The following is a 27,680-nucleotide window of genomic DNA, read 5'->3' as shown; positions in this document are numbered from 1 at the left end:
TGCTTAACGTAGAAGATTCAAATGTGAATTTGTTTTCCCTTGTATTTACAGTGAGGGAAAGAAGTATTTGATCCCCTGCTGATTTTGTACGTTTGCCCACTGACAAAGAAATGATCAGTCTATAATTTTAATGGTAGATTTATTTGAACAGTGAGAGACAGAATAACAACAAAAAAATCCAGAAAAACGCATGTCAAAAATATTATAAATTGATTTGCATTTTAATGAGGGAAATAAGTATTTGACCCCCTCTCAATCAGAAAGATTTCTGGCTCCCAGGTGTCTTTTATACAGGCAACGAGCTGAGATTAGGAGCACACTCTTAAAGGGAGTGCTCCTAATCTCAGCTTGTTACCCGTATAAAAGACACCTGTCCACAGAAGCAATCAATCAATGAGATTCCAAACTCTCCACCATGGTCAAGACCAAAGAGCTCTCCAAGGATGTCAGGGACAAGATTGTAGACCTACACAAGTGTGGAATGGGCTACAAGACCATTGCCAAGCAGCTTGGTGAGAAGGTGACAACAGTTGGTGTGATTATTCGCAAATGGAAGAAACACAAAAGAACTGTCAATCTCCCTCGGCCTGGGGCTCCATGCAAGATCTCACCTCGTGGGGTTGCAATGATCATGAGAACAGTGAGGAATCAGCCCAGAACTACACAGGAGGATCTTGTCAATGATCTCAAGGCAGCTGGGACCATAGTCACCAAGAAAACAATTGGTAACACACTACGCCGTGAAGGACTGAAATCCTGCAGCGCCCGCAAGGTCCCCCTGCTCAAGAAAGCACATATACATGCCCGTCTGAAGTTTGCCAATGAACATCTGAATGATTCAGAGAACAACTGGGTGAAAGTGTTGTGGTCAGATGAGACCAAAATGGAGCTCTTTGGCATCAACTCAACTCACCGTGTTTGGAGGAGGAGGAATGCTGCCTATGACCCCAAGAACACCATCCCCACCGTCAAACATGGAGGTGGAAACATTATGCTTTGGGGGTGTTTTTCTGCTAAGGGGACAGGACAACTTCACCGCATCAAAGGGACGATGGACGGGGCCATGTACCGTCAAATCTTGGGTGAGAACCTCCTTCCCTCAGCCAGGGCATTGAAAATGGGTCGTGGATGGGTATTCCAGCATGACAATGACCCAAAACACACGGCCAAGGCAACAAAGGAGTGGCTCAAGAAGAAGCACATTAAGGTCCTGGAGTGGCCTAGCCAGTCTCCAGACCTTAATCAAATAGAAAATCTGTGGAGGCAGCTGAAGGTTCGAGTTGCCAAACGTCAGCCTCGAAACCTTAATGACTTGGAGAAGATCTGAAAGAGGAGTGGGACAAAAACCCTCCTGAGATGTGCGCAAACCTGGTGGCCAACTACAAGAAACGTCTGACCTCTGTGACTGCCAACAAGGGTTTTGCCACCAAGTACTAAGTCATGTTTTGCAGAGGGGTCAAATACATATTTCCCTCATTAAAATGCAAATCAATTTATAACGTTTTTGACATGCGTTTTTCTGGATTTTTTTGTTGTTATTCTGTCTCTCACTGTTCAAATAAATCTACCATTAAAATTATACACTGATAATTTCTTTGTCAGTGGGCAAACGTACAAAATCAGCAGGGGGTCAAATACTTTTTTCCCTCACTGTAAACTGACTGTATTTAAACAGCAAATTTTGTTCTGGTCAGGAGTTTCAAGCTTTAAAAAAACACAAATCAGACCAGACACTGCTCTTCTCTATTGTAAATGCACCAAGTATTTTTCCTTACCTCTGTCTGAATAAACAGGGCATACAGCACTCAGACTCTTGTCACCAGCATGTTATTAAAGGCCACAGATAAGGAAGATGGATCTAGGAGGAGAAGAGTTGTAGATTAAACTGCTCACCTGAATCAGTGCCAGCACTTTATCCTGTACTATAGTGGGGGGGTTGTTTTTCGGAGAAATGATCTTCACCAGGATGCCGTCGATGAAGTCCCGGGTGGCCACGAACACGTGGAAGCGATGGCCGCAGTTCTTCACGCAAGTCTCTAGCACCTGGGAGAACACAGAGGGTTTTAATTCCAACTGGCTTATGAGCTGCGTTCGCATAAATACAACTTCATATGCTCCCCCCCCCCCTCCCGGCAGCCAAAAGAGAAGCTTTAAACTAATGAGGCAAGATTCAAAGAGTCAAACGAGGCTCACAGCTGAGAAGCCACAAATCAGATCATTAAAGGAAAATAAACAGCCTCTAGTTGATATTGCAGAGTGCATCACATTGTGCATGCACACCATCAAGTCATGAAGCGAAGCAGAACTCCACAAACATGCTACATTCTTCACTACATAGTTTGGCTTGTTAGCATCTAATGAGCGGGGCGGCCCCATAGCAAACACGAACCCAGAGGCTGCTATACTCACAGTCAGAGCCAGCATCACCTCCCGGAAGTTTCGATTGCCATTCAGCCTCTTCTTGATGGCACGGATGGCGTCTTTGGGCCTACACATACATGCACACACACACACACACACACACACCCCCGGTAGATTAGAAGCGGAGACTAAAGATGTGTTAATCCATCTGAATGATCTTTATTGGACAATTTACAGTGATCATCCTGTTCAAAAGTTTACACCCCCTGGCTCTTAATGTATCGTGTTGCCGTCTTGAGCATCAGTGAACGTTTGCACCTTTTATAATAGTTGTGTATGAGTCCCTCAGTTGTCCTCAGTGTGAAATGATAGATCTCAAAATCATATAGCCGCTGTTGGAAAGGGGTCAAATATGCAAAAGATGCTGGAAAAGCAAAGAATGTGCAGGACCTGGAGGGGTGGATGGGATGGGCGGGGGGTAGAGATCCAGAAACCACACATTTTCGTTGCATCTTGTCGTTATCAAGCTTCAAAATCATCTTTTAAACATCACTTTCATAACAACAAGCTGCTTTTTTTTAAAGTGTACTTCCGTTTAGAACTATCATGATCGGTAAATCGGACCTCTTATTTGTTAAGCTATGTATGAAGTACAGGCCCTGGAAAGAGGAACCAGAAACACATGTAGGTGATTATGTTAAGGATGTTCTATATACAGTACGGATTCATTTCTCAGACTTGGTGAAGAGAGTTTGTATGTTCCATTTTTCACATTCTTGTCATCACCCACAACTTCGGACACAAAAGACGACGCCAGGCCAAAGTAACCGGCTGTTGTCCTGCACTACAAGATGCTCTTTCACTCATATGGAACAGAGGCAGGACTGTGACGACGGTGTGAAACAGTGAGTGTGAGACTGAGTGAGAGACAGAGAGAGAAAGAGAACATTTTAAAGAAAGATGATGTGAGGCGGTGCAATCAAGAGTAACCTCTTCAGCTGCTGCGAGACTGAGAGCCTCATCAAGTACTGATTTAGCCACCAGAATGCACAAAGTGAAGGAAGAAGTATTTCAGAGCAACTGAATGAGTCACCCAGAGCAGCAGTGAGTCACCAACGGACTCTAGGTGTGTGCGTGTGTGTATATATGTGGACTCACCCTTCCTCTGTCTCGTTAATAATGTCACAGATCTCCATGTTGAGCGTCCAGTCCTCATTCTGCAGGGACCCATCAGTTGCCTTCTCTGTCATAAACACATCACAATCATCGACTGAGTCATGCACACACACAAAACTACTATTCACATATCCAACACTGGAATAGTGAGGATTACATGGGTGCTAAAAATTTAGACAAGGTTTCTAGATCTACAGGCCATAAAACATCTATAACCCTGTAAATAATGATTTAATAAACTAGTGCATTGTGATTGTTGGTACAACATGAGGATTTACAGGAATGTGGTTAAATTGTGATAGTAATTATCTTTAGACCTTGCTCAGCTTGTCTAATCACTAGACTGAGTGACGCCCTTGTTTCTGTCTTAATACCGATGGAGTGTAGACAAGATGCCATTGTTTTATTATCCCAGTGTGTCTTCTAGTACGTTTTGGACATTTAAAAACCCGGCTGAGATAGATATTAGCTCATGTAATTCACCCAAAGAGTGTAGAGCCTTCTTCAAATGAGGCTTTCCCATGCTATGATTTTGATAAGTTGTGTGGGAATATCATGGGATGAAATGCAGATCATGGTGATGAAATGCATTTGTCCATAAGCCTCCTGTTTAAAAAATAAATAAATAAAAATAAATAAACCATCGTCAAAAGATTTCACTTCCAAGTGACATTGCACTCTGTTAAACAGGTTTAATTGCTGTTGCATTACTCATCAACAGGGTGAAACTAAAAATCGTTTTTCACCTCTCGGCTCTATCGAGACCAGGAACAACTCCGCTACCTCAGACCTTTCCTTTTCCTGTTCTTCCGTACCCTGTGTGCAAGAGCAGAAACACAGTCCAGGCCTCAGAACTCGCAGCCTGCTGAGATGTAAGATCTGGACTCATGGCCTGTCAGCTCTGATAAGAGCTCAAAAGCTAAACCTGAGGGTCTCTGCTCTCCCTGTGTACAGCAGCTTCTATTGTCGGAAAACCTATGTGTAGAAGCGTCTCATGCCTCAAAGTTTAAAAGAACGTCCAGAACAAAGTTTAGGTTCCACCTCACCAGCATGAGGTGGAATAAATAAATAAATAAATAAATACGCAAGTGAGAATGACTTGGCACTTCACAGTGGTGGACAGGAGCCGCCATCAGTCAGCCGTGATGACCCTCGGTTCTGCCTGGCAGTGCCACAGAGCTGTCTATACCATGCTAGAGACACGCTGGAGTACAGAGCTGGCTTTCATGGATGGATGAAGGCGGTTTCTCTAATCTGGACACCTCTGTCCATGCCTTATTCATGCACTGGCCTTTTGCTGTATGCAAACTGTCAGGACCAACGAAGGCAATAATTGTGCTCTGGCCCGCTCTCATTCATTCCTTTTATGTACTCTTTTATTTTTTTTACATTACACGTGACTTGAACGGCATGATCGAGAATCAGATTTTTTGACTTGTTATAGACAGGTACAGAATATGATTTTTACAAAATCACTTGTTAACAAGCTTAGCCGACGAACAACCTGTTCTGCAGCTGATTTCAGAGTCAATGCGGCTTGTTTATCAATCTTTTAGTAAAGTTGTGTATAAATGCTTGCGTGAGCCAAAACGAACAAAACAGTCTTTTATGCATAAATTTAGACACACTGAAGAGCACGAGGAGGATATGATTGTTTTTCCAACCATACAGGATTTGCATATCAAATTTCTTGTATAAATGCTCCTACGAAAGATTTGTGGATAACTCTGTTCATATTCAGCTTGACAAGTCATGCCCAATGTAAAAAAAATAAAAAAATAAAAAAATAAATCAAAAATGGGTCAGTTGGTTGTAGCAGGTTTTGCAGTAGTTTAACCTGCTACTTGCACTCTCTCGTCAAGAGATTTAAAAAAGGTAGAGCGCAGTTAAGGGTGCTATCACACCTATTAATAACTTACACTTTTGGCATGTTTGCATTAGGGCTGCAACAACTAATCGATAATGAAAATAATTCGACAACGAATTTCATTATGTATTAGTTGGGTCTGTGACATCACTGTGGATAACCACCGGCAGTGACGTCCCTTCACGATGGTGAAAAACGCATTTCTATGTATAAAACACATCTGAAAAACAGCGGAGGTCACAGAGTGAGCTGCTGCGGTGGGAAAAGTGCATGATCCAGGTCGTCCAAAACATGAGAATGTTTTATATTAAGCACTTCAAACAAACTAGTAAGTGTATTAACGTGTAAGTGTATACGACTGAGCAGTTGAGGGTTAAGGGCCTTGCTCAAGGGCCCAACAACAGCAGCTGGAATTTGAACTCACAACTTTCTGATCCAATGTCTTAGCTGCTGAGCTACCACTTCCATAAGTTTACATAAAGGCTCGTCCTGACAGCAAGTGAGTCTCCATTAAACTTCACTGAATGAGCACGAGTCCGCACATGTGCGTCAATCAAACAGCGCGCAATAGAAAGGAAGCGCAATAACTCTGACTAAAATATTCATTTTGATCAAATATATTGTTTGATGCTATATTTAGCTATTTTTAGAGCAGTAATTGTAATGGGGTTATAACATGTAATTGTATTTAAATGTAAGAAGTGTCATACATTTACAGAAAAAAATAACATGTTACAGTGTTTAACTGTAAATGAGTTTAAATGAGTGAATGTGTGTGTTACTGCAGAACATTCAACTTCTTAACAGTTAACACTTAGTTTTTGCTTTTGTTTTTCTTGTTTTAGCATTTTTAATCTAGTGATTTAACTTCTGCTTTAAAGCTTGTGGACAATAAGTTGTTGTTTTGTTTAAATATAAACATTTAAATATGTATAGCAAAGCCCACATAGATACATTTAATACCTTTTTCATAGCCTTCAATATGCACAGTGTTTGAAGGACAACATTGGGCAGAATGTGAAATAAAGTTGTTGGGGTTTTTTTAAATACAGAAAATAAAATTTGGACATTTAATCCAACTAATCGAAGAAATAATCAACAGATTAATCGATTATCAAAATAATTGTTAGTTGCAGCCCTAGTTTGCATAGTATTTTTTGTTCACTTCCTGCAGTTGGGTCAATTTAGGGCCAAATCGCTTTCTCACAGCAATCAAGCTGCGACAGAATTCACTGGGAACCAAAACCACCAGGTGCTGAATGTGTCTGCTCTGTTTCACTTGTCTAAACGAACCACACTGAGGGGGAAATGCTCCAGGGCTTGATTCAAACAGATTAAAATCAGCATATGTGAAGGCATCCTAAGACATCCATCCATCTATTTTCTATACCGCTTATCCTACGCAGCGTCACGGGGAGCCTGGAGCCTACCCCAGGAGGCTCGGGCCACAAGGCGAGGGACACCCTAGACGGGGTACCAATACATCGCAGGGCACAATCGCACACACACTCACACACCCATTCACACACTACAGACAAGCTGGAAATACCAATGCCAACAAAGCATGTCTTTGGACTGGGGGAGGAAACCGGAGTACCCGGAGGAAACCCCCAAAGCACGGGGAGAACATGCACACAAAGCGGAAGTGGGAATGAAACCCCCAATCCTGGAGGTGCGAGGCAAACGTGCTAACCACTAAGCCACCATGACCCCCCCTGCATCCTAATACAGAAATATCTTTTTATGAGAAGAACTGTAAGAGTATGTGTTGCACAAACAGGCAGAGATTTGTAAGTAGCTTGCTGCCAGAGAGAAATCGGTATTTGTCTGAGACACTTAACAACTTCCATCGTCCGAGTTGCGTTTCAGGTACACACACAAGTTCAAATCAGCCTTGAAAGGAAAACTGGTTAAATAAGACAGACAAAAGACAGACAGACATGGAAAGGATGCAGGTCAGATAAAGTGTCAAATCAAATAACTAACAAAGCTAAAGCAAATTTGGGCCATTATTCTACAACCAAACACGATGCTTCATCTGAGAGGAAAAACACTGCAGGTCATGTGATGCTGAGCGTCAGGCTGTACCATCCGTTACCTCAGAGCCAGACTCACAAACCAGTCACAACCAGCACTGCTGCATTTTCCCAAATCAATGTTCACGTCAAGCACTTTATCGTATAGTGTAGATTAATATAGTCTAAAAGCACTGGGATGATGCTGGGCCAGGAGCGCTGGTAAAACTACATATTAATCCCATTTTGCAAACACAAACAGATTTTCTACAGTAATCCGCAAAGATTTGTGTTACAGTTTCTGGTTGGAAACCTGAACAGAAACGATTTACAAAACTGTGGCTTGGTTTTCATCTGCATTGGTTGCTATTTAAAAAAAAAAAAGTAGGTCATGGCACCACACATTCAGAGGTCACACTATTATAACAGCTCTCATACCGCTAATGTGATACATGAACTTTTAAAATTTAGATTAAATGCCACAAGTTTAAAAGTATGCGATATGTTCTGACAATCTTTTACAAGCATACATTAGATGCAGGTATAAATCAGGTGTTGGCAAATATCAACTGTCGTTATTAACGGTCTAAACAAATGCTATTAAAACAGTCTTAAAATTTCTACAAAATTCACTGTTTATAAGAATCAATTCTAGTATGTTTTTCCTGGGCTAAACAGAAACGTTGCGCGTATCTTCGTTGCTATTCGTCGATTGAACGCTGATTGGCTGGTGGGGAGGCGTGTCTGATTGCAGACCTGGAAACACTGACCTGGAATACTCAAATAGGTTGTGGCATTCAAGTCATGATTGACTGGTATTAACAGGCCAAGTGTGCCAAGAAAACATTCCCCATACCATTACACCACTTCCACCAGCCTGGACTGCTGACACAAGGCAGTTTGGGTCCATGGATTCATGCTGTTGGGACCAATTTCTGACCCTACCATCTGTGTGCCTCAACAGAAATCAAGATTCATCATACAAGGCTACATTTTTCCAGTCTTCAACTGTCCAGTGCTGGTGAGCCTCAAGTTTCTGTGCTTGGCTGACAGAAGTGGAACCTGACGTGGTTTTCTGCTGCTGTAGCTCATCTGCCTCAAGTTTCAACATGTTGTGCATTCTGAGATGCTTTTCTGCTCACCACAGTTGCACAGAGTGCTTATCTGAGTTACTGCAGCCTTTCTGTCAGCTCAAACCAGTCTGGCCATTCTCTGTTATCCTCTTTCATTAACAGTACTGCCGCTCACTGGATGTTTTTTTCTTTATCACACCATTCTGAGTAAACTCTAAACACTGTTGTGTGTGAAAATCCCAGAAGATCAGCGGTAATACTCAAACCAGCCTGTCTGACACCATCAATCACGCCACAGTCGAAATCACTCAGATCACATTTTTCCCCATTCTGATGGTTGATGTGAAGATTACCCAAAACTGCTGGCCCATATCTACATGATTTTATACACTGTACTGCTGCCACATGATTGGATGATTAGATAACTGCATGAATGAGTAGTTGTACAGTTGTTCCTAAAGTGCTCATTGAGTGTAAATATTACACTGTCATATTGCTCAGTCATAGTAAGGGGCTGGTGTAAAAATATCATTTTAAAATTCAGTCAGTTACTTGTTTCAGTGACTATCGATGGTTTTATAACAGCACCAACACCTAATGATACTCGTGAAAATGATCATGGTGATAAATCACGATATCAATGCCATATCGTGAAATCGCGGAGTCCAACTCATCTGGTGGATTTCCGAGCCATAACGTGGAAAGCACCTACAGCTAATACATCAACAGCTAATCCCTTTCAGGATGAGCACAATAATCTCTTTTCCACAGTCGCAAAAGCAGCAGCTTGTTATTGTTAATGAGAGTGGAGGAAGCCAGCGGGATCCAGAACATCCACCCACTCTTAGAAAAGTTTCGTGGAACATGGTGTGATCAAACTGGCAACAAGAGGACGAGTCACAGTATTCAGAATATAATTGTGGACCATTAGATTTAATTCATTTGGCTGGCACTTGTATCCAAAGCAACTTACAACTGAGTAGTTGATCGTCAAGCGCCTTGATCAAAGGGATTAGAACTCATGACCTTCCAATCAGTAGTCCATTGCTTTAACCACTTAGCAGCCATTATGCTACAGAATGCTACAGAGGCCCATTTACACCGCTATCTTGTATGATATATGAACAAGCTGAAAGCCAGAATGTATAGCCATTTATGTTTATTTTCCCCAAGACTGTTGCTGAGGTAAAATCATACAGCAGCTGAGAACACTTAGAGATGAACACTAACTCTCCTCTTCAGCATATATGCGCACACAGATTGGCTCAGTGTCACTATAATCATCAGGGAAGTGTGTACTGCCATCCGCGGAGGCGCTCGGTCAATTTTGCTCTTTAGGGCTCCAGGCCACGGATTACTCCGACAACAGGGTAAACGCTTTTCTGTTAATCCACTCAGGACCGAAACCAGACAGGCCCAGAGAGACCTGGGATGGACAATAACACAACAATATCATGTCATGATTCTTGATCTGTATCATTATATAAAGGTTTGGTCACAAACAAAAAAAACTGTTATAAATAATAATAGATAATTTGGTTATTATTTTTTAATTTTTTTTTTACAATTAGAGCAAAACATAAGAGCATCTAGAAATGACTGAGAAACCTGCTAAGAAGATAAAGTGCCTAAGGGTGGAAAAAGCTGGAGAGATCTTCTGAGAAACATTCTATTTAATGCTGTAGGAATGCTGTTTTCTCTGGAAAACTGTTACCGTGAGTTGGTACTGGAAGATCATTTCATGGATTAAGCTCTTCGCCATGATTGCCACACTGATACACATTTAAAGAGAATTCGGTGCTGCATCTCAAACCACATAATGTGTGCTAAGTAGTATGCCTAAATGCCTAACTGGGTAACATTCTACAACATGGATAAATCGACTAATCACTTTTTCTCTTGTAGTATCTTACTCAGTGTTTCACACCTGCCTTGTTTATACTCTCACATGCTTGTTTTCTCCTGACTGACTGTCAGCTCTTGTCCATCACCATGTAGTCCTGCTTCTTTCATGCCTAACATTGAGACCTGATGACATCTGATGCATTTGAGCTGCTGTATAAATACATACGGAGTACACATTTTCAATCCAGACTGTCAGGGTGTCTCACAGCAGCAGCTCAGAATTTTTTCGCCCATGACTCAATAAGAGTTGTTTTTTTTTTGTTTTTTTTTAAATCATCAATAAACACCTATCAGGGCCTTAATACCTAAACTATTTACTACCGCCCTCATTTATTCTGGCTTCACTTCAGGTCAGTAAACAGCCACAGAGCTCAACAGAACAGCTTCTACTTGCCTCCATGAGCACTTTTATTTACGAAATATTTACAATATTTATTTGCAAAACATTTGCAAGTGTTCAGCGAGATGATTAAGAAAACTTGCACCCGTGCATGATTCATGCATCTCCACTTTTACACAACAAACTGCTGAATCACACAGTCTGCTGCAGAGGAACAGGAAACCCATACTGCCAACAAGATCGTAACAGATTCTTCCCAACCATACTGAAAATGACATTCAGTTTGTGCTGCTTAAAATAAGAGCTTTTTTTTTTTTTTAATTGTTTTATTTAAGAATCAGAATGCAATCATTGTTGAATAAAAACAAAATCATTGTTGGGTTAACAGGTTAGCTACAAAGACCTCGTGAGCATACTTCACTTTTGAATGACTGAGGGCAGAATGAGGAATGTTAAGTGTGTTAAGAATGTTTTATGAAGCAGGAATTGCTTGTGAAGGTGGAGGGGGGGGGGCGGAGTCTGGGGTGGCATTGGCCCTGGTACAAATCCTACTGGGCCCTTTTAAGTGATTGTCTCCGGTCGTTCACCTCATTATGTTCTCATCATCGTGCCTATGAAATCTCACACAGCTCAGCAAGAGAGGCTTCCATAAAGTCGGCTCAGTTACCAGTTCAGATTAAGGCTGGGTAGCAGCTGATATTAAGGATACTATCACATATGCAGCATTTAGTCTTTTGTAATTTAATCATTTGAATTGAACCCCTGTATGTTTTCCCCTTCAGCTTTCTCTCAGGCAGGTGAGAGCATAGCATTCGATGCGTTGATGTAATTTCCAACGAAACCGGAAGTCAGGGTGGGACATATTGAGTGGCTCCTCCCCTTTTTTAAATAGCCAATCGCTCAACAACGGGAACTTTGGCAATGTAGGGGGTGGGACCCTTCAGGTTCTAGAGAGCATTTGATTAGATAAAAGCACTATATAAGTGCAGACCATTTACCTTCACTGCTTTGTACCTGTGCAAATGGCAATAAATCTAATCTAATCGCCGTGAAAGCATCCCAAAACCTCTTCTATCTGTACTGTACTGAGAATGGAAGAATCAGTTTGGCATTCAACACAAGCAAAAGACGACTTATCACTCTAGTGATAAAACTGGTGTTGGGTTCAGATCAGTCCCGGATGAGAGCAGACTCTCGGTTCAGATTGTCCAATAGGAGAGAGTTCTTTCCCTTCTCCTTATCGGACAAGCCTGATTTCCGGCTTAAATGATCGGACTAACTGTGAAATACACGTCAGAATAACAGAAATGACGTAAATACGTTATTACGCAATAACGCATATTGAATAAATCTGAAATAAAGTGTATGTGCAGTAGATTTGTTGCCCTGACGTACCCGGTTACAGAGTTTAAATAAAAATAAAAATAAAGTACAATTAGTTTTATAATTGTTCAGCCCATAAGACAAGCGTCTATCTTATTTAACTTGGTCGCCTGTTAGCGTGTATATGAATCAGCAGATTTGCTAACAGTGACACTGGATAATATTTAACGTTACATTGAAACAGTCCAGCTAACACTGTTAGCCAGCTAGGCTAGTTCAACAGCTACCCGGTAGTATGCTAATTAATTGTGGAATACGATGAAATGAAAGCGTCGAGTTACACAACCTAATTTATCAAAACATATATTTTAAATAAAGGCCTGGTATAACCATGTAACTTACCAATGCACTGGCCGACGGGAGTGCTAAACGGATTCCCCAACAAGAACTCCATCTTGATAACAACAAACCCTGCACAGGCAGGAGAGGACAGTGGGCGGGCGCAGAAGGAAGCGTCTGCCACAACAAGATTTAATTGGACAACACAGATAAAACTTTTCCCTGAGTGATGACAATGCCTGCCAATCAAATATCGAGGGCGTTCTGCGCTACCTTCACAGGCTCCTCTTTCGTTGAACTCAAGTGTAAAACCGCTTTCAAGCTACTTAAGCCTGTTAATTTATATTTGCGTGTAAGTGCGCCAATGTTTAGCTAGTTAGCTAGACTAAACTGAATAAGACTAAGTAAAGAATAAAACACAATGTGCTTTTGTAAGAAAATAATCAATAATGGGGTGGGGTGATATACAAACCAGGGTTATTTACCACCCCAAAGTTGATTATTTTCTTATAAAAGTATGTCCAGAAGTATTTTATTCACCTTATACCGCACTGATTTCATTTAGTAAAGAATAACACATCGTGCCTTTTAATATTTTATAGTTATATTTAATGTTGTGGAACATCCATGAAACACATTAATCCTTGTTGTCTCTTACATTATAGCAGCTATAAATGTTGTCCCCTCACCAACCTCTCTTTTAATAACTGCAGCTTGTCATGTTACCGAAACCACAAAGCCCTCTTTCCTGAAGACTCTACTGTGGTGGAAAACCTACCAATCATTATGAAGCATTGACACCCAAGCCTCCAGAGATGTTATGTAAGTTTATCTTTACAGAAAACTTTACTATAATAAAGTTCAACGATAATGTGTTTTCTTTGTTAAATAAGAATACATTTGTAATCTGTTTATTATTAGCCTTACTATAGATTATAGATTGTCCCGGTAAATGAGTTGTTACTGTTAAAGTGATAATGTTTTACAAGCTCATTAATATAAACCTATGATTTAAATAAGATCCAGCACTACAGCCACAGAGAGAGAGAGAGAGAGAGAGAGAGAGAGAGAGAGAGAGAGAGAGAATATATATATATATATTTTATTCTCCTTTCTTATCTATATTGATGCTTTGGCAATGTTGTATGTAAACAATCATGCCAACAAAGTACTTTGAACTTGAAATTGAAGTATTTCTGTAGTTATTTTCTAATTTGTCTGTACCCAAGCTTAGCAATACGAATGTTAATATTTGTCATGCCATTAAAGCAACCTTTTGAGAGAGAGAGAGAGAGAGAGAGAGAGAGAGAGAGAGAGAGAGAGAGTTCTGCCTTATACAGTACAAAGTTTTATATATTTGTGCCACGTTTTGTACTTTCTTAACACCAAATGTGTAAAAGATGCTACCAGTGATAACACACAGTCTACGTAATGCCTGGACTTTTCCGTGTAAATGTGCAATCAGCTAACATTCGACTATCGTCCATTAAAGAACCACTAACAGCGTTCCATGACGTTGAACGCACTCTAGAACTATGCTCTGTTGCTAGGCAACAGCTGGAGACGCGAGACGCGAGTTTCTATGTAAATAGAAACCAAATCGGTAAGTGACTTTTCACTGACTCGTATTTTCACTTTTCTTCGCTCACATTTTGAATGTCAGATATATTGATAGTATTATGAGTGTATTGCTGATTATTAAAGTACTAATTCTGGACTAGAGAGCTTGAATAGCGAGTTCACAGCATTTCTGTTGCACAGAGTCGCTATAAAACTAGTCTAGGGCATGGCACAATGCGAACCAGATACCATCTGAAAATGAGAATTAGCTCTGGGGAAACATAAACTACTGATTGTCCTGAACATGATCCTTGAAGAAGTTGTAATATATGCACATATGAACTGTTCTGTTACTTTCTGAAGAAATATTCTCCAGTGCTAATATGTACATAGTATTACCAACAACAAACTATCTCATGTTTACCTAGTTTGTTTGTTTTTAATATTATTTGTGTGAGGCAAGGGTCTTATAAAATGTCAACAGCATGTAGAATGCACCTTTATTATAATATATTATATTATATTATATTATATTATATTATATTATATAAGTACACTGTAGTAATTGTTTTATTAGTAGTAGTAGTACTAAATGTGTGGTTGTCTGGAGAAAAAAACCTGTCAGATGTCACTGCAGTGGAATTCTGGAAAACATCACAAAATGACCCCCCAATAAATCTGGTTTTCAACAAAATTGAGTTTTTCTTTAGGACACTTTCTCACTTTGCCCTGGTTGTCTGCCTGCAAAGATAACGCTGGGTAAGGAGCCTTTTTAACAAACCTAACGTTCTGCCTAAAGACATCTAAAACCTTGCTAGCTAAGTCTGATCTTCTCAAACAATGACTGTCATGTCATGCTTCAATCCAGTTTTTGAATAGTTACATGCAAGAACAAAATGGATATAAATCTAAACATTTAGTGTCATTAAACTTTGTCTGTCCAGGGGACTCCGGGCATGACGTGGGGAACACCCTGGATAGGGTGCCACCCATCACAGTGTACAATCGCACACACTTATACACCTGTGCACACACTACGGAGAATCTGAAAATGCAAATCAGCCTAAAACGCATGTCTTTGGACTGGGAGGAAACCGGAGTACCCGGAGGAAACCCCCAAAGCACGGGGAGAAAATGCAAGCTCCGCACACACGGCGCGGAGGTGGGAGTCAAACCCCCAACCCTGGAGGTGCGAGGCAAACGTGCTAACCACTAAGCAACTGTGCCCCCCCCCATTGAAAACTTATCATTCTTTACAAAATTGGCAGTAATGTTGCTTTTCCATAAGTAGATAAAGTTATAAATGTAGAGGTGCATCTTACAGTGGAATTGAAATGGAGATGAGAAACATTTCAGAAAAGAGAAACATTTTTTTTTTCCCAGGCCGCTTCCAAACGCACACCTTTTAATACTCATCAACTTTTTGAAACAACTCAGATAGCCTGTAGATCAAAATAAGATAATCTTGTATTTGGACACAAAAGACAGATTTCTAGGGTGTTTAATGAGAACTATGAAGAAATATGGTAACAAGAAGTGCATGTGTGTACACTGTGTAATAGGTTATTAATATGTGTCGCACTTTGTGGCAGCATCGTCAAAATGAGCGAACTATATGATGTAAAGGAAGCCAGTGTGATTGATGAGGAAATGCTGCAAAAGGCAATTGCAGAGCAGAGACCTCGAGGGCAGTCTGGACTTGTAGACAAAGAAGAGGGCTTAAGGTACGACAAAGTGACTGAACTGCGCCTGGACTACAGATGTAAGAGTCACGTTTTCACATTGTCAGTTCTGCTGTATGTTCTACTTCGTATATCATTATTGGCCTGATGACTGCATGTGTTTCTTCAGACATCTTAAAGATAGAACATTTATGGCAGTTCACATCTCTAACCAAGCTTCAACTCGACAATAATATCATCGAGAAGATCCAGGGATTAGAAAAGCTCACTAACCTGGTATGGCTTGGTGAGTTCAGTGCTTTCTTTTTTCCCCTTTTTTATTTTAGAATATTGAAATATACTTATACGTTTGAAAGTTCTGATTTGACTTTCTTAATCACACAAGCACTGTTATCCTTTCTTCTACTGTTGTCTTAGACTTGTCCTTCAATAATATTGAAGTGATTGAAGGGTTGGATACCCTCGTGAAACTTCAGGACCTGAGTTTGTTCAACAATCGCATTTCTGTAATAGAGAACATGGATGCACTGCAAAACCTGCATATCCTCTCACTTGGTAACAATTTGATCTCGCAGCTTGACAATGTAAGTCCAAAAGCTTTGAATAGTTAACATAATATAATTTTGATTGCGTAGATTATGACACAAGAAATAATTTTTAGTAGCTTTCAATTACTGCTTACTATATTGAGAAATTGAGTTTTGAATATTTTGAAATTGGAGTCACAGCTACATATGTGGATGGTTTCACATGGATGCTGTAGATTTGTAACCTCTTTGAACTGCTGGCTTGTTCATCAGGGCTATAAATCTACATCAGGGTTTCTATAAACCTGCTTTGTGACAATGTCTATTGTTAAAAGTGCTATACAATCGAAACGTTTTGTGAATAACAAATATGTTATATCCACATAAAAACATATAAGATAATACATGGTGTCCCAAAGGTCTGCATACATGTGGGGACAATTTTTGGCAGCACCACGTCAGTTGTGAATTCGTCAGTGGGCGTTCGTGGACGTCCACTTCTCGGTCAGTCTGCAACATTTCCAGTCTTTTTGAATTGCTTAATAATTTTGGCAACAGTGTTGTGTGTGTGTGATGTGCTTGCCCTGTTTCCTGTTAAAGTCCAACGCAACCTTTTCACAGCTTCCTGATCCAATCATGAGAACGATTTCTGTACGTTCTTCTTTTATCAAAGCATTCTTAAGGCTATCTGATAAAAATATATAATTTAAACTAAGTATGAAAAAATTAGACTCCAGTTTCCTCCCCCAGTCCAAAGACATGCATGGTAGGCTGATTGGCGTGTCTAAATTGTCCATAGTCTATGAATGGGTGTGTGAGTGTGTATGTGATTGTGCCCTGCGATGGACTGGCACCCTGTCCAGGGTGTACCCTGCCTTGTGCCCGATGCTCCCTGGGATAGGCTCCAGGTTCCCCCGCGACCCTGAAGAAGGAGTAAGCGGTAGAAGATGGATGGATGGATGAAAAAATTAGGAAGACATTTTGCTAAAAAGTGTTGATTTCCCCTGTGTATGGAGACTTTTAGGACACTCTGTATTGTGCCTGCCAGATGTACAATATCTGGTCCCCACTCTGTTTTAGATAATATACCTAAGAAAATTTAAGAACCTGCGTACACTTGACCTTGCTGGAAATCCAGTCTGCGAAGATGAAAACTGCAAAGTCTTTGTGGCTGCATACCTGTCAGACCTGGTTTACCTCGACTACAGGCTACTAGATCACCAAACTGTGAGTTAGAAATTTATGTAACAAGTACATGACTTACAACTCAGTCAGCGTGCACAAAAATATATATGAGAACCTGTGCTCCAGAAAATATCTACTCTTGAGGATTTCATTGGTTGTCAGTTTATTCAATAAAAACATGTACATTCTGCTAAAGTGTAGAAAACAATGTGTGGTTATACTCTTTTTATACTATACCATACAAGTAATGCTTGTATGTAACTTATGTAAGAAATAATAAAAAAAAAAAACACGATGGGTGATGTTATAGGACAATAATCAACATGTAACACCGTTACAACGATACGTCCCCAAGTATTTTATTCCTCTTATACCATAACAATTTGACAGGGATTACATATTTATTTATTAAAGCACATCATGTTGTGCTGGCACACGGTGGCTTAGTGGTTAGCACGTTCGCCTCACACCTCCAGGGTCCGGGTCCCGCCAGGGGCATGTGTGTGCGGAGTTTGCGGGGGTTTCCTCCGGGTACTCCGGTTTCCTCCCCCAGTCCAAAGACATGCATAGTAGGCTGATTGTCATGTCTACAGTGTCTGTAGTTTATGAATGGGTGTGTGAGTGTGTATGTGAGTGTGCCCTGTGATGGACTGGCACCCTGTCCAGGGTGTACCCCACCTTGTGCCCGATGCTTCCTGGGTTAGGCTCCAGGTTCCCCATGACCCTGAAAAGGAGTAAGCGGTAGAAGATGGATGGATGGATCATGTTGTGCTTAATCAGTTTATAGTTACGTTTAATGTTTAATAACGGTTAATAACGTCTGTGAAACACGCTGGTTCTAGCTGCTATAAACAGTTGTTCCCTCATCATCCGCTCTTTTTTGGAGTTAATAAGATAAAAATGCACAAAGTATATAGTGTTCTGTCCCGAAGACCTTCCTGTCACAAAACTTAAAGGAACAGAGTCACCTCTGAGCGTTACAAAGCACTTCCAAAAAAATGCACCGTATGCTCCATACCTTTTTTAAAAACCTATGAATTAATCGTTACTATAAAACTTACTAACATTAATGTGGTTCATAGTGTGTTTTTGTATGTTTTTATAATATGTTCTAAAATGCATTAATATAAACCTGTGACACTTTCCAACCTATCAGAATTAAGAATTCAATATTATTATTATATCACATATATTACTATGTGATATACACACACACACATTATATTATATATATATATATATATATATATATATATATATATATATATATATATATATATATATATATATATATATACATAAGGAATTCCCACCTACGCTGGACATTTACAGGCTGCTTTTTGGAATATTTCACTCCAGGTCATCCATTTAAAAATATTAACTTTATTTATGGACATTAATGTTGTGAATTCTTTATATTTCTGGATTTCTTGAGTTAATACTGATGTCTGTTGAAAATTTCATCTGAATAACCTCATAAGAAATATATTTACTGAAAAAAAATATTGACGCATCCAATACTTATTTCACCCACTGTATATATGCAGTGCTCTCCACTAATATTGGCACCCTTGGTAAATGTGAGAAAAGATGGCTGTGAAAAATTGTCTTTATTGATAACCTTTTGTTTAAAAAAATCATAAAAATCCTCTGCTCTCATGGATATCAAACAATTGCAAACAAAACACAGGTTTTTAAAAAACTTTGTTAAATACATGTGTGCAATATACAAACATAATATAATAGTGATTACATCGAGTATTGTCTGAATTTTTTTTTTCACTTTGATCTCTGCGCTATCCACAGCGAGAAAAGGCACAGCACGAGTATAACAATGCAGTTAAGAATATAATAGACAAAGAACTTCAGGAGCAGAGAGCAATAGAGGCTCAGAAAAAGATGGAACAAGATCTTCAGCTGCATAAGGTAACAGTCCTTACAATAAAATTAAAGCAAATGTGTAGAATATTTCATTTGTTAATGTTAATTTTAATATTAAAACACGATGGGGGCGTGGTCTAGCAGTGCTTGTGAATGGAGGGTTTGGAGGAGTGGGTAATTTCCTGAATGAGTGTACAGCTATGCGTGATTAACGTTGGTGTATTTATACACTGTGTGTTTTATAGTGAGGCGCAACATGCTGAGCAGGGAGAGAGCCTGCAGTGTAGAGCAATGCCAATTTCCCCTAATTGCATCCTGCTGAGCTTGTGTGTGTGTGTGTGTGTGTGTGTGTGTGTTATTTCATTTTAAGTTGGTGGCCAAGCTGAAATGCCCAGACCAAAAAGCTTAAAATAAATGTGTCTCTCTCTGTATGTTTCTGTCACGCCTGCCTCAACAGTCCTTATTCTCCTACACTGACCAGGGTGTCACAGTCTAAATATGTCCAACATCTCAATATATTTACTCCCATTACAAATGCCAGGATCTGTGAGTATACATAAATATGCAATTTTCAAAGCTCCCATGTCCTCCTGCCATCCCCACTAGTCTAATAACTGGCTACATGCTAGCAAACTGGCAGGTAGACACAAGTGGGATTTGAGTATCTCACACTCAAATACTTTAAAGTGTGCCATAATACTCAAGAGTTTGATCATCAGTAACATTAGTTAAGCTGGCTAACATATCCACTAACCCACCAAGCAACTGCTAGTAAGCTAGCTTGCATTTAGCCACTGAAAAACGATTGAGATTCAGCAATGGTGTCTTGATTTGTATTATCATACTTTCGTTGATTTATTTAACAGCAACTAAATCTGTCTAGTTATACCATAACAATGACAATATTGTTCATCGCTAATATTACCCAAGTTATCTCTGCTAGCTTAGCAAAGATTAGGCTTAAGAGGCTAACATTTTCTTGTCATCAGCAAGTGTTGATATAATGGTGTTAATGCTGTTTACTGAATTGTGTGTTGTAGGATGCTTTTGTGGAACATTTGGATGGGTCTCATCTATTTGACAGCATGTTTGCGGATGATGTTGAGGCATCTAAGTTGGCACACCTTCCTGGAGTTGATAAACTACTGGAATCATATCCTTACTTTGCATGTTACTTCCTCATTATGCTGTCATCATACTCAGAATGATGATATACATATAAACACAGCTTATTTTCTCTGGGTGAATTTCTGTCCTCTGACTAGGAAGAATCCAAAGAGAACACCCCATCAACATGGAATTTCAATTCGTAACTTCGGGGAGGTCCCTTCAACCCAGTTCAGCATGTGTTTAAGTGCGACTGTGGCTAAGGTGTTGGAGCGGGTTGTCCACTAATCGTAGGGTTGGCCGTTCGATTCCCAGCCCACATGCCGAAGTGTCCTTGGGCAAGACACTGAACCCCAATTGCTCCCGATGGCAAGCTAGCGCCTTGCATGGCAGCTCTGCTACCATTGGTGTGTGTGTGAGTGTGTGTGTGAATGGGTGAATGAGAACCAGTGTAACCAGCGCTTTGTAGAACCGCTAAAGTTAAAAAAAAAAAGCGCTATATAAGTGCAGACCATCAATCTTACTTGCTAGATTTCTGCTTACAAAACACAAACATGGAAGCATCCATGTTTTTCCCCTTATTGTAACTCAAATACACAGAGGTCGATAACGACATTCATTATTTAATCATAATGATTCCAATTTACAACTTCCCCTTCAGAGTTAGTCGAATGCAGCATAACTCCACCCCCAAGCAGCAACAAGGCTGCTCAGCCCTACCTCTTTTCCTTAAAAGGCTATTCATTAGGCATACGTCATTGGGTGGGTCAATTTAAAAGGGGATCAATTTGAAACTAGCCCTGCATCCCATTTGGCATAATTATACTCTGAACTAATAGTATGTACTCTTTTTGCGAAGAAAAAGTACATACTTTTGAGTGTGTTGCAAAAGAGTATGCAAGTACCGGGACTAACACGTCGTGTAATGGAAGAGCACGTTGTTGCCTGGAAGAGAACACCAGTTCCATAAACAAACTCGCTGCATTTCAGCTTCTCTTCATTCATTATTCCTTATATAATTTATAGTACGTAATTTAATTGATCATTCCCTTGGTTTGTTTTTCCACATCTGTAAAATGCATCCTTGAATTCGCAGACACAAACTATAACAGAACTCTTCTTCCCTCGTGCAAGGAGTTGTGGGCGATATTAGTTGCAAAAATGTCCATGGATCCACACTTCTACCAGAAATAGTAGACCATCCTGGTACCTTTGGGATACTCATTTCAACATACTACGATTTGGGACACAATCTTGGATACTATTTAGTACGGATAGTATGCCAATTGGGACGCTGGGTAAGATTCTATTTCACCTTGAAGGAAGGATGCACAGAAGCACAGATGAAGCACACAAAGAGCTGTAAATATTACGAATGGCTCCTTTAAAGGCAGTATTTCACTTTGCATCTTCCTTAACAGCATTTAAACATATCAGACACAGTTTGATGCATTATGCCTTCAGATTTTTGAAGCGGGATTGACACAGCAAACTCAAAGGCAGAATGAGGTGGACTGCTTCTTCACTTGTTTGCAAAAGGCCATGGCTGACAATCAGCAGAGAGGAGCTCAAATAATAGCTGACTTTGAGAGGTCCAGGAGACAGGTGGGTTTTTTTTCAACTCGCAGCCTCGGCCACAGGCAGACAGCAGAAAATAGCTGTAATTGCTTTCAATGCCAGTCACATAAATAACCCAAATACTATTTGGTTCGGTTGTAGGTGATGGCTGAGATGCAGCAGGAAGCAGATCACAGTTTGTTGAAGGTCAGAGTCAGAAATGAGATCACGCAGATTCGGGAAACTCTCCTGACTCTGGAGGTGCAACTAGTGGCTCAGTTAGAGGTATGGTACACAACTACTACCGATATATAAACACACTATATGGCCATAAGTATGTGGACACTTAACCATCACACCCACATGTGGGCCTTTCTCAAACTGTTGCCACAAAAGTGGAAACACACAATTGTATAGGATGCCTTTGTATGCTACAGCATTAAGATTTCCCTTAATTGGAATTAAGAGGCCCAAACCTGTTCCAGCATGACATTACCCCTGTACACAAAGCGATGTCCATAAAAACAAGGTTGGTGTGGAAGAAATCAAGTGCCTGTCCTCAACCCCAATAAACACCTTTGGGATGAACTGGAATGCTGACTGCACTCCATGACTTCATGACTGATCCAACATCAGTGCCTGACCTCACTAATGCTCTTGTGGCTGAATGAGCAAAACTCGCCACAGCCACGCTCCAAAATCTAGAGGAAAGCCTTTACAGAAGAGTGGCGGTTATTATAACAGCAAAAAGGGACTAAATCTGGAATGGGATGTTTATAAAGCACATATGGGCATGATGGGGAAGGTGTCCACATACTTTTGGCCGTATAGTGTATATACATAATAATGTTGGCTTGGATGTATGATCTGCTTTACCAGACAGAATCCAACATAGGAGAGATGAAAAACAAAACTGGTTATAGAATAAACCATTAAGCAAAATGAATCACCAGACCATGAGTCAATACTCAATATGAGTACAGCCGCTGCTGGATGAGAAGTGCACTGGAGTGAGCTGCTCTAGTCCACATTCACAGATCATTAGAAAAACCACCTTTAACTTCATGTTCTTACACTGTGGCTGCAGAATTTAACATCTATGTCAATGATGAGATAATGTGTAAAATATGAGATAATGTGTAAATATAATTAATAACCAAGCCCAGAAAAAATCTCTCATTTTGAGCATGATAATATGTTATACCACTGTTGAATTCTCAATTCTGATTGGTCAGAGGGTGTTGACTAAGTTTCAATAATAGCATAGCTCAGACAGTAGTGCCAACTGCAAGGCAAATCACAGGTATATACTGTATTAATATGCTTGTTTTAATATGTTATTGTTTCTATAGTAACAGATAAGTTACAGGGACTTGCAGACATTCCATATATACAGATGAAAAACGTGCGTAGTTGTTGATACGTAATTGTTTGGGAGGAGTCTCCAGTGTCAGTGCTTTGTAACAGACAGAGCTAAAGCAATTTTTTTATGTTTTCTCCCATGGGAAAGTCATCAGGAGTGAGGATGTTGCGGATGTTTGAGAGTTTTCTGTAATAAGTTGCTATGTTTCACAGATGTTCCACACAAATAAATATAGACTAATAAAAAAATGTACATTTTTTAAAATAAATAACAAAAATCTTTATTTTTTAATTAAAACAATTGTTATAGTTGTCAATTTGCTGTACAGATATACATATAAAAGAAATAAAGCACTTTGGAAAGTACTGTTATAGGAATATAATCAACTACAGGAATATAATCAAATTCGTTGAGGATTAGCACATCCCTTAGTGTGAATTTCACATGGTGCTGCATAATCACCTTAAAACGACTAAATCTTCAGTTATTTCTGCACCATACTGTATATTCCTTTAACTGTACATATAATTTTTGTAACCCTTTTTTCTCAGGACATCATTAAAGACATTGAGAGAAACATCACAGACCTGGTTGGAGGCTTTATTGAATATGTGCAAGGCATATATCCTTTTTAACAAAAAAAAAATGTCCAATAGAGAATCTGGTCTCACTTTTATGTCAAACATTAACAAACGGACGTTCTTTAACTCTGCTGCACATTTGCCCAGTGTCGAGATCTGGAGAACTACCATCATGAGAAAGTGCTCAATATTGCTGTGGCAACACTGGAGAAAGTGGTTAAGAATGAGCTGAAGGAGGATTTGCCTGATGATGTACTCTTGGTTAGTAGAAGAACATACATTTATGAGTGTTATCAGATTCTGGATAGAGGGATTATTACAGAATAAGATCACTACTCACTGTTCAGTGCTGTCATCTAGCTCTTCGTGGACAAAGACACGGTGATCAACGCAGTCAGTGCGTCACATGACACACACCTGCTGAAGATTGACAACAGAGAGGATGAGCTCTTGACACGGATCAACGGCTGGAAGAATGAACTAATGAAGTCGGTAGGAGAGAGTCGGAACCTATTAAACATTAACTTAGGCAGTTCTCTGGTGAAGGACTTAGTATAATGTATTATATTACAGTGCACATCAGATCAAGAGATCTGCTATACAATTGCTCTGATATATATATATATATATATATATATATATATATATATATATATATATATATATATATATATATACTCTTTGAACAAGTGTGTGAGCTCCAATGTAAAAGACATTTTTGTGTTAACAGATACATGATGATGAGGTTCAAAGGAATCGCAAACGTGTCTCAGAAATCCAGAAATATGTTGATTATGCTTGTGACCAGCTGGAGGAGACACTGTTGCCTGATTACCAGTAGCAGGAGCAGAGCCAGACTGGGACAAAAATTCAGGCTGGGAGTCTCACACCCACCCAGGCCAATGCTTTATGAGACCACTGACCACCTACTGTAATGTTCACTCACTAACCAGTTTCTTAGGAACCTCTGTACATCTGCTCATTCATGCAAATATCTAATCAGCCAATCTTAAGATTAAACACCATTTTAAGTTCCCTTAAAAATGTCTGTTATTTTACTACATTTCGCAGCATCCTCTTTACGGAGGACTTTACGTTTTCGTGTTTTTTTCCTCTCTGCTCCAACTGACTGCTTTGTCCAGTCTTCAGTGTATGAACATTGCTTTCTGTTTCCCATTGCTTTTATTTACATAAACTGAATAGATGATATTATGGTTATAAGCCTAAGTGGTGGATCAGTTGAATTAAATGGGTTTTAAATTTTCTATTCTAAAGTCTAGTCTTAATAAAACATATAAAAACAAGTATAAACAAACAAGTATAAATAATAGCATAAATCTAACTGCAATTTTAAAACTAGGATAAGTGCTATTAATATTTTAATTAGGTTTTGTGGGTATACATTGACTAAAAAAACCCCCAAAACAATAATGGAAATACATTATAATAATGTATCCAATAATGGAAGGGTTGGAATATATAGTCAACAAAAAAAAAGACAGCCTTTTTACAGGAGACTGTATTTTAAAGATAATTTTGTAAAATCCAAATAAGCTTTACAGATCTTTATTGGAAAGGGTTTAAACAATGTTTTCATGCTTGTTCAGTGAACCATGAACAATTATTGCACATGTACCTGTGGAACAGTCCTTAAGATACTAACCATTTACAGGTGGTAGGCAATTAATGTCACAGTTACAATAAGTTAGGACACTAAAACGACCTTTCTACTGACTCTGAGTCCTACTCACCTGTGTGAACATGCCATAGACCTGCTGCAGTGAGGCATGAGGACTGCAGATGTGGCCAGAGCAATAAACTGCAATGTCTGTAAAGTAAGACGCCTAAGACGGTGCTACAGGGAGACAGGAAGGACAGCTGATTGTTCTTGCAGTGGAAAATTACAAGTAACCATGTGTCCCCTCAGACGTGATCGAGAACTTGCAAATGCCTTGGTGGAAGAGTGGGGTAACATCTCACAGCAAGAACTGACAAGTCTGGTGCAGTCCATGAGGATGAGATGCACTGTAGTACTTAAGGCAGCTGGTGAACACACCACATACTGACTGTTACTTTTAATATTGACCCCCCCTTTGTTCAGGGTCACATTTATTCCATTTCTCTTCATCAAATGTCTGTGAAACTTGTTCAGTTTATGTCTCAGCTGTTGAATGTTTTTTGTTAATACAAATGTTTACACATGTTAAGAAATTTGCTGGAAATAAAAGCAGTGGAATGTGAGAGGACATTTCTTTTTTGCTGAGTATACATTCTCTGGGTTTTTTATTTTATTTTTTATTTTATTTTTTATTTTATAATTTTTATTTATAATTGTTTTTTTGTTTTTTGTTTTTTACTCCGAAAGGGGTCAGTGTTTGAGAGCCAATTTCTACAGTATAGTACTAGATTAAATTTTCTGTGTTTTTCCTGCTGGGCAATACCGCCACCTACAGGGCATGATAGGTGTTGCAAGCTATAGACATAAAGGGACAGTTCTCATTATCATTCCTTTTCCATCTCTGTTGAATTCATGTGATATCACTTAATATTTTTGTTATGTATAACTTTCAGAAATGGCAAAGCATACACCACACCATCTCTTGACTGTCTTAGACTATCACATTAGTAGGCTTGCTAGCTAGCTCACTAACTGGCAGTTTTATTACATTTATAGGGTAGCTAAACTAAGCATATTCCTGAACTAGGATTTAAGATTTCTTTCATGGGTGCCAAAATTACATGTAGAGTTATATAGAGTTCTAAATTCAGAACTGATAACAAATTTGATTAAAAAATCAACATTTCTGTACATATAGCAATTTCCTGGACATCCCTTAATTCCTTGTTTGTCAGTTTTGGTATGAAAATTATATCAATATATAATTTCCCCCGGCAAAGATACAATAAAGCATTTAAAGTTTCCAGAACATTGCAGGAATGTGTCTTTTTGGTTGGAAAGTAACGAATTACATTTACTCGTGTAACTGTAGGCTAACAGTAGGTTTTTTTGTGTACTTTTACTTTTTAAATTAGTTTTAATTTTCATAGTTTAGTATGAGGCTTTGTTTAAATTAGCCAAAAACACATGACATTGGTAATGTTGGTTGGCACTAGCAACCTGCTGGTAACTAGTTCTTAATTATACCTACGCTAATGATGATGTCCCATTAAAATGACCACCTCTTTTGAATGTAAATAGGGATATGACTTAATATGTTAAAGGGATAGTTCTGTTGTTCTGAAGTGGGGTTGTATGAGGTACTTTTTTATTTTTATTATTATTTTACTTTTCTTACTTATTTAGGGCTGGATAAAAAAAAGATAGATTCTTCGATTTTAATCAATCTTCAAACAAAATGATATATAGATTTGGGAAATCCCCGTGGCAACACGGAAGCGAACCCTGGAACCACCAGAAACCCCAAGCAAGCAAGCAAAAACAAGTGATGTGATGGCAGTGGGTGCAAACATGTGCCACAGGCGAAGGTTGGCAAGCTCATAATTAACTTCATTTGTGAGGGTCTTCATACATTTTCTGTGGTTGAACAACCTGCTTTTAAAGAACTTTTATTGACACTGAATCCTCAACGCAAGGTCATTTCAAGAGCCACTATCCGGACTAGAAAAAGGGAGCTGCCAATAAGTTGAAGAAGACTTTGATTTCGCACCTCAGTAAAGTCAGATATGTTGCCACCACTATGGATTGTTGCACAGCACACCAGGAAAGTTACATAGCAACTCCTTGGATAGATGAAGAAACCTTTGAGAGGAGATCCGCTGCACTTGCTTGCCAGAGGTTGAAAGGGTCCCACACCTTTCATGTCCTAGCAGGTGCCCT

At 39.4% G+C, this 27,680-nt stretch overlaps 2 protein-coding genes across 3 annotated transcripts in view; one reads left to right on the top strand and one right to left on the bottom strand.

The window, feature by feature from the left end:
- LOC128600259 (TOM1-like protein 2) overlaps positions 1-12,706 on the bottom strand; it is a 28,591-nt gene extending 15,885 nt beyond the window's left edge. Inside the window, exons 1-4 of one of the 2 annotated variants that reach the window (XM_053612616.1) lie at positions 12,463-12,706; positions 3,520-3,604; positions 2,410-2,488; positions 1,894-2,043 (exon numbers count right to left, since the gene is read on the bottom strand). In XM_053612616.1, the coding sequence (XP_053468591.1) occupies positions 1,894-2,043; positions 2,410-2,488; positions 3,520-3,604; positions 12,463-12,514 (366 nt within the window). In that variant the 5' untranslated portion in view covers positions 12,515-12,706. The remainder of the gene's footprint in view (positions 1-1,893; positions 2,044-2,409; positions 2,489-3,519; positions 3,605-12,462) is intronic. The other variant, XM_053612606.1, reaches the window with a different exon arrangement.
- Positions 12,707-14,675: 1,969 nt separating this feature from the next.
- Positions 14,676-26,083, top strand: drc3 (dynein regulatory complex subunit 3). Its single transcript, XM_053612629.1, has 13 exons — positions 14,676-14,718; positions 15,552-15,721; positions 15,811-15,927; positions 16,059-16,225; positions 17,249-17,395; positions 19,160-19,279; positions 20,275-20,387; positions 21,772-21,946; positions 22,061-22,183; positions 23,813-23,885; positions 23,982-24,103; positions 24,203-24,334; positions 24,573-26,083. Exons 2-13 carry the CDS (start codon positions 15,562-15,564, stop codon positions 24,681-24,683), a joined length of 1,560 nt encoding a protein of 519 aa, XP_053468604.1. The 5' UTR covers positions 14,676-14,718; positions 15,552-15,561; the 3' UTR covers positions 24,684-26,083.
- The last annotated feature ends 1,597 nt before the right edge of the window (positions 26,084-27,680 follow it).

Source organism: Ictalurus furcatus, chromosome 2 (genome assembly GCF_023375685.1).
Source record: "Ictalurus furcatus strain D&B chromosome 2, Billie_1.0, whole genome shotgun sequence".
NCBI classification, from domain to species: domain Eukaryota; kingdom Metazoa; phylum Chordata; class Actinopteri; order Siluriformes; family Ictaluridae; genus Ictalurus; species Ictalurus furcatus.
This window is presented reverse-complemented; position numbering and strand designations above follow the sequence as displayed.